The following is a 16,157-nucleotide window of genomic DNA, read 5'->3' as shown; positions in this document are numbered from 1 at the left end:
ATGTCAACCTTGAAAATTATTTTGGCTATAAACCTTAAAAAACATATACAAAAAGAAAAGTTATAATACAAGTTAATGTCTCCAAAGTCATACAAGAAAGGTGAATGAAGAAGATTTAGTTTTAAGAAAACCCTGATTCCACAGTAATGAGATACAATAATATACTTTTATTGTATTTACTGGTACATTTACATCTCTAGCTACCATTCGCATTACTGCATTTATCGAAGGATAATTTTCTCTCAATTGAGTAAAATGTAAAACTACAATAATCTAGGGCTGAAAACTTTTTCCGAAAATTTCTAACCAAACAAAAAAAATTCCGATCTCATACTGAAAATTCTCAAACCGATAATACCGAAATTTTCGGGACTCCATATTGAACCGATCCTGAATTTTCAGTACGGAAATCGGGATTACATATTCAATGGTTCAGGAATTCCGAACCGAAAAAATATATATTTATTTATTTATTTTGGTTGCATGCATGTTTAATTTAAGTAGTTTGATAGTAGATTATATTAGAAATAGAAGTATGAAATTAAGTAGTTCGAAACTTTGGAACATCAATTTAACTTGGTATGAATGAATTGTTATTTCAATTGGTATAAAATTTTAAATTTGTATGAGATAAAAAGCCCAAATTTTTGCCCTTAGTCCAAAATCTCTAATTTTAGCCTAAAAACCCAAAATCAAATCCCAAAATATCAAAAATATTTTGGCTACCCCGAAAATTGGGAATACTAAATTTTTGGTTCGGAATTGATCTTCAAATTTCCATCCCAAAATTTTCAGTTTAGGCTTCGGGATCCCATACCAAACCACCCCTACAATAATCAACTAGCCGTTAGTTCAATGGCGATTGTCTCCACTCGGTTGGAGGGGTTCGACTCATATAAATATGAGCACGGTACATACACTTATGATGATGAGTACAATAAACCAATATTAGTGGCGCAATTTAAGAAAAAAAAAATCTTTATAAACATTTCATCGTTTGTTAATTAACAATAATCAAAATGAAAATTTGAGATTATAGTAGCAACCTAAAGAACATCAATACAATTTAGAAATGGGAAGAAACTAGTACTGGTTATACAACTTAACCATTGCATTTTCTTTCTCCAGTTATATGAGAAGAGAGACAAAGAACAAAAAGCATGCACTCAAACATAGCCGTCCAATACAAACTGAAACTTAAGACGAAAATGCAATGAAGTCTTCTAATTTAAAGTATATTAATATAAGTTTTTTAATAAACTAGTGAAATCAAAAAAATATTATTATCCAATATACTAACCATCTCCACTACAGTATGATTTGAGACACAATATATTAGATTATACAGAGTCAAATAAATTTTTGGTTTTTTCCTTTTTTTCATTTTTTTTGTGATGAGAAATTTTTTAAAATATATGTAAATTAAGAGTATAAAAACATAATTCGAAGTGCGACTCAGCGTTATTAGCTTTGCTGATAAACCGACTCTAATTTAAAACGTATAACTTGCTTAGAAAGAATCTTAGTCTCCTACTACTTCTAGACACTGAGACAGTCAAGTTTGTTGAGCAAACTTCATGATTGTGATTTATGAACATGATGAACAATCTTTTTATTGCTTTACATGAGAAAGAAGACCTAAAAGGATTTTTCTTGTATTTTTTTAAGACCACCGACACAATGTGTGCGTGTGTGTGAGTGTGAGTGGTTTGCCAACAGATTGAGGTTAATTTTAAGACTTGGGATCTGCATTGTACGTGGCCGTTCCACTTTCTTGTCCTTTTTTATAAAATGGATTATATTCTGATTAAAGTTATAATTATTTTAATCACATGCTCATCTTCCTCATTGTCTGCAACCTTAATACAAATTCCATACACCAATACCAACAAACTGCTCTCTTTCTTTAACAAGAAGATGGCTGTCAGGGATTTTCTAGTGTAGTTTGCAGTATTATATGTTTTTTAACGCTTTAACTGTTAAATTTTTATTTTCAGATATAATAATTAAGATCTAACAATTAAAAATTCAAAGTATACAACACTTCAGAACACTATACTCTAAAATTTATACGGAGTGAGAAATTTAGTGCAATATTTTTTCTTTTCAAAAATCGATATTCTAATATACTTTGAAGTACATCAAAGAAAACTCAATAAGAGCTGAATACATTGTTATAGTCAATTAGTTATCGAGGGATTTAATTATGGGTCATTATAACCTTCGTCATCACTTTATTGTATTTATTGTCTGATTTTAGAAACTATTTAATTCCAGTCCAGCAATGGGTAATATGTGGAAAGGCAACATTGTGTCTCGGTTTTGTTTCTATAATAGTGGATTAATCAAGCGACTGTTGATGACCCACATGGATTAAACGTTTAACAAAATTCTTATTAAAAAAAAAAAAAAAAAACATTTCCCCACAAATGTAATTTCCCATTTCTGGTAGCTTGTGGAGCTTTATCATATGTTAGTCAGTGTTCAAAGAGACCATTCACGCTCTCTCTCTCTCTCTCTCTCTCTCTCTCTCTGCCTTTCTGCATTGCTGCATTTGGTTTGAACTGGTTTTTGTCAAGTTGTTGCTGTTTTTGATCGATTCTTTTGTACCTGTCCTCAAATGTGTTTGTGAGTTTTCTCACTTTTGGTTTCTGGGTTTCAATGTTTTGTGCCAAATTTTCAGTCTTTAGTGCTGGTTCTGCTTTATGTGCTCAATTCTGAAATGGGTTTTTAAGATTTTCAATGTTGGGATCTGGTTTCTGTAGATTTACTGTTCATAGTTGGATTTCTGTTTTTATTTACTACTTCAGAAGTTAAAGTTTTGAGAGCAAAAAATGGCTCCAAGCTTAAATTTTTCAAGGTGGTGGGGAAAGGAGAGTACAAGTAAGGGAAATCCAGTGGTGGTAACAATGGAGAACCCTAATTACTCAGTGTTGGAGATAAACGGTCAAGATGAAGTTTTGAGGCCAGTTGATAAGGACAGAGGGAAGAATGCTAAGCAATTTACATGGGTTTTGCTTCTAAAAGCCCACAAAGCAGTTGGCTTTGTTTCTTGGATTGGAAACATTGTTTGGTCATTGCTTGGTTCAATTAAAAAAAGATTGATTTTTGGGACTGTGGAGACTGAGAAATCTGGGAAGGGGAGGATTTTGTATAGGGTTATTATGGTGTTCTTAGTGATGGCTTTGGCTTTTCTGGCTTTTGAATTGATAGCTCACTTCAAAGGTTGGCATTTGCATATCCCACAGAGTTTGGAGATTAGAGGATGGCTTCACTCGGTTTACTTTTCGTGGTTGGAGTTCCGGGCCGGTTACATTGCTCCTGCAATTCAGGGTTTGACTAACTTCTGTGTTGCTCTCTTCTTAATCCAGTCCGCCGACCGGATGCTGCTGTGTTTAGGTTGCTTCTGGATCAAGTTTAAGAAGATTAAGCCAAAGTTTGAAGTTCCATTGAAGTCAGACGATTTGGAAGCTCCAGGATGCAATTATCCGAAAGTTCTTGTCCAAATTCCTATGTGTAATGAGAGAGAGGTAACAATCCAATTCTTTTTCGAGTTGTTGTTCGATAAAATTACTAACTTGGTTTGGTCCTTTCAGTTCAAATATAAGTAACTTCATAATTGGAAAGATTATTAAAAATGTGTATAACTGTAGAAATTGATGTTTTACTGTTTAGTAGTTTTCATAGGTCATTCATTCTGTTGGTGACAACGAATGTAACAAAAAATGTATATATAGGTATATGAACAATCTATTTCAGCAGTCTGCCAACTCGATTGGCCGAAAGAACGCTTGCTGATTCAAGTTCTGGACGACTCTGATGATGAGAGCATACAATGGTTAATTAAGGGGGAGGTAGCCAAGTGGAACCAAAGGGGTGTCAATATCATCTATCGCCATCGTTTGGTCAGAACCGGTTACAAAGCTGGAAATCTCAAGTCTGCAATGAATTGTGATTATGTAAAGGACTATGAGTTTGTTGCAATCTTTGATGCCGATTTCCAGCCAAACCCTGACTACCTCAAGCTCACAGTTCCCCATTTTAAGGTGGCTAGATCTCATTTAGCTCTTTCTCTATGGTTTCTAGCTATTTCTGCTTTAGGTGACTGATTTTTGTGTGTAATTCTAACTTATGTGGTAGGACAATCCTGAACTCGGGTTAGTTCAGGCTAGGTGGTCTTTTGTCAACACAGATGAGAACTTGTTGACACGCCTCCAGAACATTAATTTGTGCTTCCACTTTGAGGTTGAACAGCAGGTTAATGGGGTTTTCCTCAATTTCTTTGGTTTCAATGGTACTGCTGGAGTTTGGAGAATCAAAGCACTTGAAGAATCTGGAGGCTGGCTCGAGCGTACAACAGTAGAAGACATGGATATAGCAGTTCGTGCCCATCTTTGTGGTTGGAAATTCATATTCCTCAATGATGTCAAGGTAATCTTACCTGATCCTATGTTCAGTTTCTGACTATTTGGATTCTTTGTTATCTATTTGTACCTTATCAGAAGCCATTTTCCATGTTGTGAATAATATAGTCAAATGATTTCTCAAGTTTAAGAAACTGATTTTTCAGGTCCTTTGTGAGCTTCCAGAATCTTATGAAGCTTACAAAAAGCAACAACATCGTTGGCATTCTGGTCCCATGCATCTTTTCCGTTTGTGCCTTCCAACAATTATTAGTTCTAAGGTAATGTTGCAATTTGATTCTTCTCTTTGATCAATGTATTGCCCTGAATCAGACCGTTCTGAGAATAACTCTACAAAATGCCATATTGCAGATGAAGTTCTGGAAGAAAGCAAACTTGATACTACTATTCTTTCTTCTTAGGAAGTTAATTCTCCCATTTTATTCTTTCACATTGTTCTGCATAATTCTTCCTCTGACAATGTTTGTCCCCGAAGCCGAGCTATCCATGTGGGTTATCTGCTACGTGCCCGTATTTATGTCATTCATGAACATTCTTCCTTCCCTTAGATCTTTCCCCTTCATTGTCCCTTACCTCCTGTTTGAAAACACAATGTCCGTGACCAAATTCAACGCTATGGTTTCCGGTTTGTTCAAGTTGGGGAGCTCGTACGAATGGGTTGTCACCAAGAAGGCAGGTCGGTCATCAGAGCCGGACCTGCTAGAATTAGAGGAGAGGGAAACAAAGGCGATGATTCACCCACAACTCTACCGAGGAACATCAGATAGTGGCCTCTCGGAGCTCAACAAATTAAAAGAACATCAAGAAGCCACTCCGAAACCTCCTCCTGTGAAGAAACTGAACAAGATATACAAGAAAGAGCTAGCTCTGGCTTTCTTACTGCTTACTGCTGCACTTAGGAGCCTCCTATCAGCACAAGGAGTACACTTTTACTTCCTTCTATTCCAAGGTGTGTCATTTTTACTGGTGGGTCTTGACCTAATTGGTGAGCAGATGAGCTAGAGATTTGAGGTAAAAAAAATCATGGTAAAAGTTAAAAATAAAGGGTGAATAAGAGAATGCTTGGTGTCCTAAGACTGGAACAGGTAGATGCAAAATAGCTCCTTCTCATTAAAATTGCCCATATCGATTCTTTTCTAGCTATTTTTTTGTCCTTGTGAATTTTTTTTCTTGGTTTATTTGTGACATACGAAAATTATCGGTGAGTTTTATTTACGTATAAGAATGTAGGCCTTTCACAGTTTTATCCTATGTATTGCTGCTTCTGTGTGGAGTGTTCTTAGAGAAGGCAGATAGGTGTGTTAATTGTTTGAACTTTCAGATTTTACACATGTATAACTCTGTATATTGCATTAGTTGAATTGATACCGCATTCTCTCTCTCTCTCTCTCTCTCTCTCTCAAATTTTTCCCGAAAAAGCGATATTTTAAACTATTGTAATTTAAGAGGAAGGAAAATCGAACTCTGGTGCAACCAGACTCTATTGCATTTGTCCATTTGTAAAAGGAGTTTGTCTCTTGGGAAAAAAGGGCGAGCAAAAAATAGTGTCGGCAGGCAACGGGGGTGCCTTTAAGTATGCCCTGCTTATGGACATTGAACCCCACAGATCTGTCTTAATTATCTTGCCACTAGTACTAATAAAGGGTTTCTGGTTGTGGATGTGTGCCAATCCTTGTTGCGATAAAGGGACGAATGATGGTGGTAGTAGATGCACAAAGAAAAAGAAGCCCTACCTCATGGAAGCCGTGTGGACCTCTCATCACCCACTTCCAATGCATTCATTTTCTTGTGATTTATATTTGATCACTTTTGAAGCGAAATATTAATATGCTTTGGTGTATACAACATATCTGGACTTTTTGCAGATAAATTTTCACTGTTAGATTTTTAATTGCAGATCTAATGATATATAATTCATGTATAAAAGATACAACGGAGCGTAGTAGAAAATTTTCACTTTGAATTCAACTTTTGCATTTGTTTGCCCAAGTCTGTCCAGATAAATTTTCACCGTTAGATTTTTAATTGCAGATCTAATGATATATAATTCATGTATAAAAGATACAACGGAGCGTAGTAGAAAATTTTCACTTTGAATTCAACTTTTGCATTTGTTTGCCCAAGTCTGTCCAGATAAATTTTCACCGTTAGATTTTTAATTGCAGATCTAATGATATATAATTCATGTATAAAAGATACAACGGAGCGTAGTAGAAAATTTTCACTTTAAATTCAACTTTTGCATTTGTTTGCCCAAGTCTGACTGATGTTTTGTTATGCTAAAATGACCAAAATACCCTTCCCATCATAAATAGATTATGGGGTTACAACCACCCAAGGATTATGTGTTACATGAAGATGAGAGGCAAGGAGATCCTAAAGTAAAGCATCAAAAGATCCCCAAATAAATGCATATATAAGTAGGTTGATGGGGTGTCATGCTTATCTTTTGATTCTTTTATATGCTGTGTGGAAGATTATAAGGAAATGGAGGGCTCTAATTCTATTGCTTAATTAAAGAAAGAGTTGGAAATGAATTTGCAAGAACAGTCAATTTTTTGTTGCATTAGAGAGAATTGAATCCAGAACCTTAAACTTTCCTCGCCACTTGAGAACTGGGGTAACCCGAAGACTTAAAACTTTCCTCTATTCATCCCCTGAACCTTGAACTTTCCTCGACACTTAAGAATTGGGGTAACCCTAAGACTTAAAACTTCCCTCTATTCATGTTGAAACAAACTTTTTGTTTCCCTTATGTCAAAAAAAAGCTTTGGATTTCCTTGCCTTCCTCCATTGACATTCTTTTTCTTCTTTTGAATACAACAAGATGTGAAGCTACTTCTTCCTTTCATCCTCACAAACCATAAACTTTACTACCTATTACCGAAGTAAAAATGTCACTTTTTTTTTGTAATCCTTGTGCTATGATTGTTCGAGATCGAAATCGTCAAAAGCAATAAGACGGGAAAATACTAGCACTAGTCGCACATGCGTCTAGATTGATCTTAGCCGTCCATTGTAGCATGCACTCCCCATTACGAGGGGGACATGGTCAGCTTCCCTTCCAATTTATAGTGTGGAGACAAAGCTGGGGGACCTGCAAAACAAGCTAAATAACAAAATGAGGATTTCGATTCGATTCATTCTTTGTAAGTTGCAGAATAATGGGTCCGTTTTACTCTAGTCAATAATACATTGAAGAAAATTATAAAGTTTCCACAAAATGTGACAAACTGATGATTTGATAACTATTTAGTTTTTACTTTTATTTTAAACTGAAAATAAAAAACGAAAACTCATTTTTTCCGAGGTTTCAAAAAAGAAGTAATTTTCACATATCATTTTTAATCTTTTACACACCCATGTTTAATCATGACTGTTGCATTTAATTTATTCAATCCAATAACTATAAATAAAGAGGGATGTGTGAGAAGCTAAAAAATGCGTGTGAATGTCACTTAGTAGTACGGTATAATATTCCTCTTCACTTGTAAGTGAAAGGCTTAGGTCCGATTTTCGCTAAAGAAGAATTTGAACCATATTATTGCTAGCTTATTTTGAGGCTTAACTCACGCCTCGAACCCCTTCGTGTAAATATCATTTGTTCAAAAAAAAAAAAGTGTGAAAATCACATCCTTTTCAAAATTTAGCTTTCAATTTTTCTTTTCTTGAAAACTGAAAATAATTCCAAAATAATAAAAACTGAAACAGTTAGCAAACGAGTTTAAATAAATAATTTTATGTGAACAAATTAATTAAATAAATAATACAGAAATACAGAATCAAACACATGGAGCCATTAAAGAAGAGTGTCTTGTAGCATCGATAAATAGATGAAGGATAAAACCAGATGAGGCCTACTGGTTTTGGAAGATTCTGGCCTACTGTCACGCGCCATGTTTCTTGCCGAGTTACTCCATATGTGCATGTCGATCGAGAGAAGTTGACAGCCCATTCGGCCATTTGCATACTTTCACAACACACCAACACACATGATTCCAATACAAATTATTGCAATACATGTTTTGTTTTTTGTGAAGAAAAAACGAATTATATGGTTTTCATATACAAGCGATTTTAATGAAGAAGAGATTTTCGAACTTGGGAGTTTAGGTTAAACAGTGAATGTTCTTACCAGCCGAATTACAAACTCTTTACAAAGACAAATATATATGTGAGGTAAAAGAACTTTCATGCAACATAGCGCATGAAAAGACGAGAGAAACTTACCTGTAATTCAATGGAGCAAGTTTAATTATATGTTGAGTTGCACATAAGTTAAGTTTTTCTAATTCTTAGGTGCAAATCAATGTAACATGTGAGTTTCGGTGTACACTGAGTTACTAGTTAGTGCCGCTCGTCCTTCCGTTTAGTGTGCATTTTTCACATACCTTATTGCTCTCACGTGATTATTAATCACATGCTTCTTAGCTACACGTGCTACAAGGAATTTACAACTCGAGCCATCATCCTTTGGTAAATGAAAGTCCATTATTGTAGCTCTTATGTTCTTTAAAACCTTCTTTGCAATTAGACCATATGACATCGATCATTCCTCGAAGTTGGTGTTGTATTCATTTTAGTAGAAAGTTTTCATGTGCTGCATGTCCTCTACCAGTCTTTCGAATGTCCTGCCCAACCCTACTACATTTATACGTACAATCACGGGATTTTCTAGTATGCTCCGAGGCATTCTATACACTGGTGCTTTTGGTTGTTAGATACTTCGTCAAAGACCAGTGACCGAGATCTAACAGCCAACAATCCCGGTGTACAGGATATGCCGCAACATTGTAAAATTTTCATATAATCACACCTATTTCCAGCCAGCATCAACCATTTTTAACTTTGAAAGTAACATTTGCCTTGATTCAATCCTTGAATCATTTTATGTTGGAGCAACAGAAGGGTGTCGTATACCTGAATTCATCGAAAATAAATGCAGTGACGTGCGAAAACAAAGGCTTTAGAAACTCTGCTTGTAAATTCAAATCAATGTGAATCACTTACCGTTGGCTTTGACTAACAGGAACTGATCTTTATATTGATCCCTACCCTCTGTCCTTTCTGTGCTTGTTTTCTCAACGCCTTACAACATGAGCTACCGAGGTATAATTGATTACAGCATAACCTTTCTCCCTTCTCTTAACTTCACGAGAACAGTTACTGATTTTCTCTACGAGCAGAATAATCTTTCACCATCAAAATATCGGAGCATAACTTTTGTGGCACCTGTTGTAATTTCCTTCCTTCCTGCCATGCTTGCCCAACTGAAACGCCTGGCCCCAGATGGCGAACGTACACAACCACCTGATCGTTGAAAGGATATGGATGTTTGACTGAAAAAGCAAAATAAAAACATTGCAAAATTAGATACAGTTATATATAGTTTAGCTACTGTTATTAATGGATGTAATACGGATATTACAAACCCAAAACAAACTTCTCATGTGGAAAATACGCTCGAGCTTGGGTGATTAACGGCCCTACTCCTAGGCTTGAGCAAGCAGGCAACTTAATGGCAAACAACCGTACCACACCTAATCCCCTTAATGGAAAACACAGCTCACTGGCAGTTGCTATGACAAGGCAGTTTTGGTACTAGCTAAAAGTAGGTAGAGTGATACAAGAACTGGAAGTGGGAATGTGATGGGAACCGAAATCATAAATATTGTACCTTATAATATATTCAACTTATCGGTAAGAATGGTTAGTCTATTCGAAAAAGAAAAGGTTAGAATGGTCAGGTACACACAATATGTTGTATGCACCACATGTGTATAATTGTACATGCATAGAGCTCCTCCGTCTTAGGGCCTCTCTGTCTAACTTATTAGATCAAAACATCTCTTCACATTTGTTTTTCTCTCTCGTATTTCTTAGCTTTTCCATGGGGGAAAAATGGGAGCAATTACCATGAAACAATTAAATTCCGAACAAACTGTTCTAATAATACCGCATTGCATTGGATTTAAGGAAAATATATACCTGGTCTTGGAAAACCTTCTGGGTATTCTTGAAGGTCAAACAGTCCATCCCCAAACTCATATGCTAGATCACAAGGTTGTTCAGTTGGCATTACTTCCTTAAGCTGTCTCACCACAAAGTACAATGGACTAAAGGAGTTTGCAAGTCCGGTTAAAAATGATCCACCTGATTCATTACGATAATTGTACAGAGTTATATAAAAAAAACTTAATAAGTAGTTGCAAATCAACATTTAGTTTTGGAATTGCAAACCATGCAATGACAGAGTAGACGTAACGTAAACCATACATAATAAACTCATGTTGGGACACTACAGAAACATCAAGAATCGTGTTTAACACCACTGCCTTACACAATTTACCAAACTTTAACCTATCAGAGCAATTCACTCCCTCTGCGATGCCTCCTAATCAAATCTATAATGTTTCTGTTACATCAGCCCATCTGTTGTTGGACCATTCTCTACTTCTCTCCAAATCTCCCAGGTTGCGAAGTTCTCCACTTCTCCCATCACAGAGGATGCAGGACAGTTCTTGCGTCTTTAGTTATACATTGAGATTTCCCCTTTGTCGTGTGATAATCTTCCTTAACGACTCCTAGCCCTCCATCCACACTTGGTAGGAGTTTCCTCTAGTTCCTAATGAAATTATCTTTATACTTGAATTGGGCAGCTTCCCTGAGAGATTTACTATCCAAAAGCCACAACCCATACTTTGAAGAAGTAGCTTCTCAACTTGTTCCTCTCTGTAACTTTAACCTCACCACTCTAGAACTCCTCATCCACATCCAGTCATAACAGTTTCTGTTCTATCCTAAAGTGTTTGCTAGATGTTTGTAAGTTCGTAACTCATTCTTTCAACTCCTCTCGTTCCACTGAAATAGTTCCCCGTTAACATTGGAAAATCACTCAAACATTCAAACCAAAGAATTAGAGAAAATATTAACATGATTTTTGCACTAGATAACTGCATATTCAATATCCAGACTGATGAATTACATGACAATTTGCCCAGTCACCTTTTATGGACATGCCATTGTATCGCATTTAAAAAGATTATCAGTGACATGGAAAAGGTTGTCAATACGCACACTTCATGTGCTTAATTCCCACACTACAGATCTCAGTTATGCCCATAATGCTACACAAACGAACTATACATTAACGGACTAATACACATCCAAATTAGTAACCAAATAATATTAAGGCAAGGTCTGTCAGTCATCACTTGTCTTAACTAATGAAACATGGGAGTGAGGCATTAAACAAAATAAATTTGAATTTATCCTAGCTTTATACGTATGACTTGAAAAGTCAATTAATTGAAACCCTTCTTTATTTGCACATATAACAATACCCACTCAACTTTAATGTCGGCCTTAATAGTTGAACTGTAAATGGGCCAACCCCCATGACTATTAAGATAAGAAGCAAGGGACTGTCCCCAACATAAACTTCAATTTAATGTTAACTTTCAATTTGATAGATGTATAATAACATATAATAAATTCAATAATAAAATCATAGAGGGTAAAGAAAGTACCAATAAATCGTCCGTAAATGTTCCCGTCTGTGCTAGAAAATATTGCCTGAGATTTGCAGAACATCCAATTTTGCAGTCCCAACAATTCATGCATATACAAAGAGATAGAAGAAAGCAAAAACCAATAGGAGTAGAGGAACTACCTTCTGGAAAGAGTTTATCCAAGAAATGGGCATTGGTCCTATTAAAGAGATCAGTGTCAAACTTTTTACAAGGTAACATAATGAACAGGTAAAATACGCAATTAGAAGTTTGAGAAATGCCAAATAATCATTCAAATGTGACCAGAAATGGGCTATTTGCTCATCTTAATCAGCAGGTGGATTTTTAATGTCATACAATTAGAAGATTCATGTTTTTAACATCTTTAGTTTGATAAAGAGTAAACTAATAAACTACTCCATCGAACGAATTACAGTAATTTTTGAACAGCACTAATGGGGACATTAGAACTTCCAGTATAAAAGGGCTTGATTTACATGACCTACCTCCACTTGTTCGGCAATTATAATATTCAAGAGATGTTACACCATCATCATTAGACAACAATGTAGACGCACTTCTCTTGGCTAAGTTGGGATCGCCGTATCGTGTGCCAGCTATCTCCCAAGCTCTTGATACGAGCCTGCATTACAAGTGCCCAAACATCAGTGACTCTAAAATCTAAATTCCACCTTATTAAAATCATAGAGAGAAATGCTATGCAAAATATCCATGCATCAAGTGCTCTGATTCTAATTTTCTACATAACTTAGTAGGCTACTAAAGTAAGCTGATATTTAATGAATATCATTACCTTGGTTCTAGCAAGCGCAGAAGTCGATAACGCCTTTCTGGAGGAATATCATCAATTTTTTTCCTAACAACACCAGACAAACATTTTTGAACAGTAATAATAGATTAAGAAATCCAAATGGAAATAATATCTACTATCTACCAATTAGAATCAGGGACAAATGATGTTCACTAACCACTCAACCAGTTACTAGTCAAATTCAAAATTGATAAACCAACCTAAACACGACCCTTTTAAAAAGAATATATATCAAAAAATCTGCGGCGGGCTAGGGGCACTGAAGCCATGAAAAATTTCGTATCTTTCTCATCCGATGAATGAAATTAACTTACAATTGAGCTTATATAATGAGCTGAAAAACTTTGGCTAATCAAAACAGAATCTTACTAATCAAAACTATACTGATAGTAGTTTTAACAATCCCAACTTATTTGACTAATGTTGACTCTATTGACTTGCTGGCTAGGATCCAAGTGATGACTAGTATTCTTTGACTCTGGGGCTTTCTCTTCAGGTTCTATGTTTCAAACTTTCACAGACATAGGGCCAACAGCCTTCAGCCTTCAAACTGAATCCACTTGCATGATTTTCGCACCAAATAAAAAATCTATGCATAACAAGCCTACACACAGCTCAACCATAACTCTAGTAAATGTACAAACTGTCCGACTAACACGATAGAAAATGTAACAAAATGGACTTTCTTATTAGTAATTACTCACAATCTGCAAAAACTTTAAAGACAGTTAATGTTACCAATAGTTATACATTATAGTTACCACTACTAAATAAACGTTCTTATCTGAGGATTCATGCCGTTAAAGGGAAATAGATGTTATTTCATATCCTAGTCAAATGAACCACAGCCTATTCTGTAGACTCAAGGAAAATAAAAACTTCAGTCAAACTAACCTAATCTTACTTAGTTCCTCATTTAAATTGTTTTCATTTTACAAGATAGTAGTATATCACATATGCAGGATAGTACTATATCACGTATGCAGACAAGGGAAATATGTGCAAGTTTTAATGGCATGCTGTTAATTGTTTAACTGTATGATGAAGTCAAATTGATCAATGGCGTCCATAATCATCCTGCGTTGATCTTATGCAAGCAAAAGTGACACTCCCTATACATGTGTGTTATATATACAACACTTGTACTTTTTCTCGGCAATTTCACAACCAAAGGGAATAACTTGAAATTACTAAAATTAGCACTGACATTACATAAAAAAAAAAAATAAGTCAATCAACTGAATGAGAAAATAACTCAAACAAAGTTTCGGAATGAAAGGGTCATAACAATTCGATACTAACCAAAGATATGCAGCAGGATTGTAGGAAGCCGAGTCCAAAGGAATCAACTCCTTAGGAGGATCAAGAAACGTGACAACATCTTGCTCATCCAAGTAAGCTTTTTTCCCACTTGGAAGATATTCATATGGCTTCTCGTCCCACGAAGATACGTACCCTCTCCCGCCTCCATTGACAGCACAAACCACACCACAATGCAAAGACCTATTTCTGTATAATCGAAAACCTACACACCCAATTAAACACAAGAATCACTTATCCATACATGTACATACAATTCTTGCACCATTAGAACCAACAAGGCAAAACCAAACGAGCATAATTTGCAGTTACAACACACAAATACCATGGCTGTTCGGTTGCCGAGAAAATGCGAGAAAACAAAAGAAAATTGAAAATTTGATCTTCATTTTTTGCAGTTACGTCGGACGTACTGGAACCGAAAGACTGAAACTTTAGCTAAACCGAACAAGAAGCTGGTTGTTAGCATTTCATTGAAGTTCTGGGTTATCCACTTACTGGGTTAACGTATCTCCGCAACCAAACACGAGGAAAAAAGCTTTCAATTTTTGAAATTTTTTGGGAAATTGAGTTGTGGAGTTTAGATAGGAGTGAAGAAAGAACTCACCTTTGATGGAATTATATCGAAGAAGCGGAGACCGTTGGCGAGGGAAGTTGATTTGGCGGGAAATGGGTGAAGCGAAGGGACGAACGGGACTGTTGAAGGTTGCTGCCGCCATTTGCTTCTCGTTAAAGTGGAAAAGTCGTAGTTTTGGAGGGGAAAGCAAAATAATGGAAAAGGTTTTACCTTACTTCATTTTTTTACTCATCTTTCAAAAGGGTGAATTGTTGTCCGACTCCCTAGACTATCATTTCAGATGAAATTGATTCTCTAAATTATAGTTTTTGGTAAATTAACATTATAAGTGTTTAAAATCAATCAATTAATCCCTTGTTGTTAGATTGTGAAATCAATTCCGTCAAATTCAAGGGCAAATTAATCATGCCATCATCAATTATTACTTGTCAACTATAACCACCAATAAAATTTTGATATGTGAATATATAATAATTCAAAAACACATAGCATCATGAGAAGAAAATTAAAAAAAAAAAACCAAACATTTACATAATGGGGCATCACATTTTTTTGTTTTCATATGTCATAATTTCAATGGTGGTTATAGTTAACAAGTAAGAATTGATGAAGCAAATACTAGTTTTCCTTTGAATTTGAAGAAATAGTGGATGGAATTTACCGACAAGGGGTCAATTGGCTGATTTCAAATAGTTTAGGGGTTAATTTACCAAAAAAATAGTTTATGGATCAATTTCAACCAGAGTAATAGTTCAAGAGGTCAAATGACAGTTTACTCCTTTCAAAATGCCCCATAATTATATCTTAAATATCATGTTAGCCCTGCTTTTGAAATAGAACCGCGTTACTATGCTCTTGAAACAGAACCGCTTTACTCCCTTTTTAATTAGAGGTTATTTGATGTGTCGTCAGTATTTTATCTTCAGTATTGTTAGTTTACGATACTATCGATTAGAAGTTAAAAAATTGTTATGAAGTTAACAAAATAAAGTAATGTGAGACACTAAACGTTTGCTAATGTGAAAAATAACTGATAATTTGAATAGCTTATGACGTATTTAATATAATTTTACACACCAAATAGTGGGGAACAAATTTAAAAATTAATACTTAGTTTATGCTTCACCACCAGTCAATCACTTTAGTGACCTATTTCATTACAAACACATCCAATTAAATAGTACTTTCGTAATTTTGTGTTACCTTTGCGTTACTTTTTGAAAAACCTAAAAGCACAAAATGTAGTTATCACTATCCCAAGTGGTGAACAAGCAAAAGCAAAAACAGTTTTATGTTATAAATATGTCAAAGTTAGAGAGATAACTTTTATTTGTGACATAAACGAAGTAGGTGTAAAATATTATATTGTAACTATAACACAAGAGGATGACAAATAAAGGTGGTAGGAAAAGATGATGATGTTATTGATATTTCCTTTTTTTACTCTGTGTTTTGATTGCAGTCGAGTACTCTATTTATAGAGCAACTTGTAT

At 35.2% G+C, this 16,157-nt stretch overlaps 2 protein-coding genes across 3 annotated transcripts; one reads left to right on the top strand and one right to left on the bottom strand.

Annotated features, from left to right (window-relative positions):
• The first annotated feature begins 2,263 nt into the window (after positions 1-2,263).
• Positions 2,264-5,805, top strand: LOC103942015 (probable xyloglucan glycosyltransferase 5). Its single transcript, XM_009352216.3, has 5 exons — positions 2,264-3,530; positions 3,738-4,046; positions 4,141-4,431; positions 4,571-4,684; positions 4,776-5,805. The coding sequence occupies exons 1-5, from the start codon at positions 2,835-2,837 to the stop codon at positions 5,424-5,426; spliced, it is 2,061 nt and encodes a 686-aa protein (XP_009350491.1). The 5' UTR covers positions 2,264-2,834; the 3' UTR covers positions 5,427-5,805.
• Positions 5,806-8,976: 3,171 nt separating this feature from the next.
• On the bottom strand, positions 8,977-14,859 carry LOC103942017. Of its 2 annotated transcripts, XR_007253803.1 has the most exons (9): positions 14,695-14,859; positions 14,070-14,292; positions 12,750-12,812; positions 12,442-12,578; positions 12,097-12,134; positions 11,954-11,999; positions 10,413-10,577; positions 9,435-9,763; positions 8,977-9,344 (listed from the first exon to the last, which is right to left on the bottom strand). XR_007253803.1 is itself a non-coding variant. In XM_009352218.3 (8 exons), the coding sequence occupies exons 1-8, from the start codon at positions 14,804-14,806 to the stop codon at positions 9,588-9,590; spliced, it is 960 nt and encodes a 319-aa protein (XP_009350493.2). In that variant the 5' UTR covers positions 14,807-14,859; the 3' UTR covers positions 9,206-9,587. The 2 variants fall into 2 exon arrangements, 1 of the variants encoding a protein (XP_009350493.2); XM_009352218.3 differs by having other exon boundaries at positions 9,206-9,763.
• Between the last annotated feature and the right edge of the window lie 1,298 nt (positions 14,860-16,157).

This window comes from the organism of the source record quoted next, unplaced genomic scaffold (genome assembly GCF_019419815.1).
Source record: "Pyrus x bretschneideri cultivar Hongxiangsu unplaced genomic scaffold, Pyrus_bretschneideri_v1 Contig61, whole genome shotgun sequence".
In the NCBI taxonomy this organism is placed as follows: Eukaryota; Viridiplantae; Streptophyta; class Magnoliopsida; order Rosales; family Rosaceae; genus Pyrus; species Pyrus x bretschneideri.
The sequence above is the reverse complement of the archived record's forward strand: the minus strand, read 5'-3'. Positions and strand labels throughout refer to the sequence as shown.

Excerpts from the sequence above, each read along its gene's own strand:
- LOC103942017 (XM_009352218.3), bottom strand. The coding sequence starts at position 14,806 with ATGGCGGCAGCAACCTTCAACAGTCCCGTTCGTCCCTTCGCTTCACCC. Across the intron at positions 12,135-12,441 it reads TAATTGCCGAACAAGTGGAG|GACCAATGCCCATTTCTTGG; the intron begins GTAGGTCATGTA and ends TCTCTTTAATAG. Across the intron at positions 12,000-12,096 it reads GGATAAACTCTTTCCAGAAG|GCAATATTTTCTAGCACAGA; the intron begins GTAGTTCCTCTA and ends TGCAAATCTCAG.
- LOC103942015 (XM_009352216.3), top strand. The coding sequence starts at position 2,835 with ATGGCTCCAAGCTTAAATTTTTCAAGGTGGTGGGGAAAGGAGAGTACA. Across the intron at positions 4,047-4,140 it reads TCACAGTTCCCCATTTTAAG|GACAATCCTGAACTCGGGTT; the intron begins GTGGCTAGATCT and ends CTTATGTGGTAG. Across the intron at positions 4,685-4,775 it reads CAACAATTATTAGTTCTAAG|ATGAAGTTCTGGAAGAAAGC; the intron begins GTAATGTTGCAA and ends GCCATATTGCAG.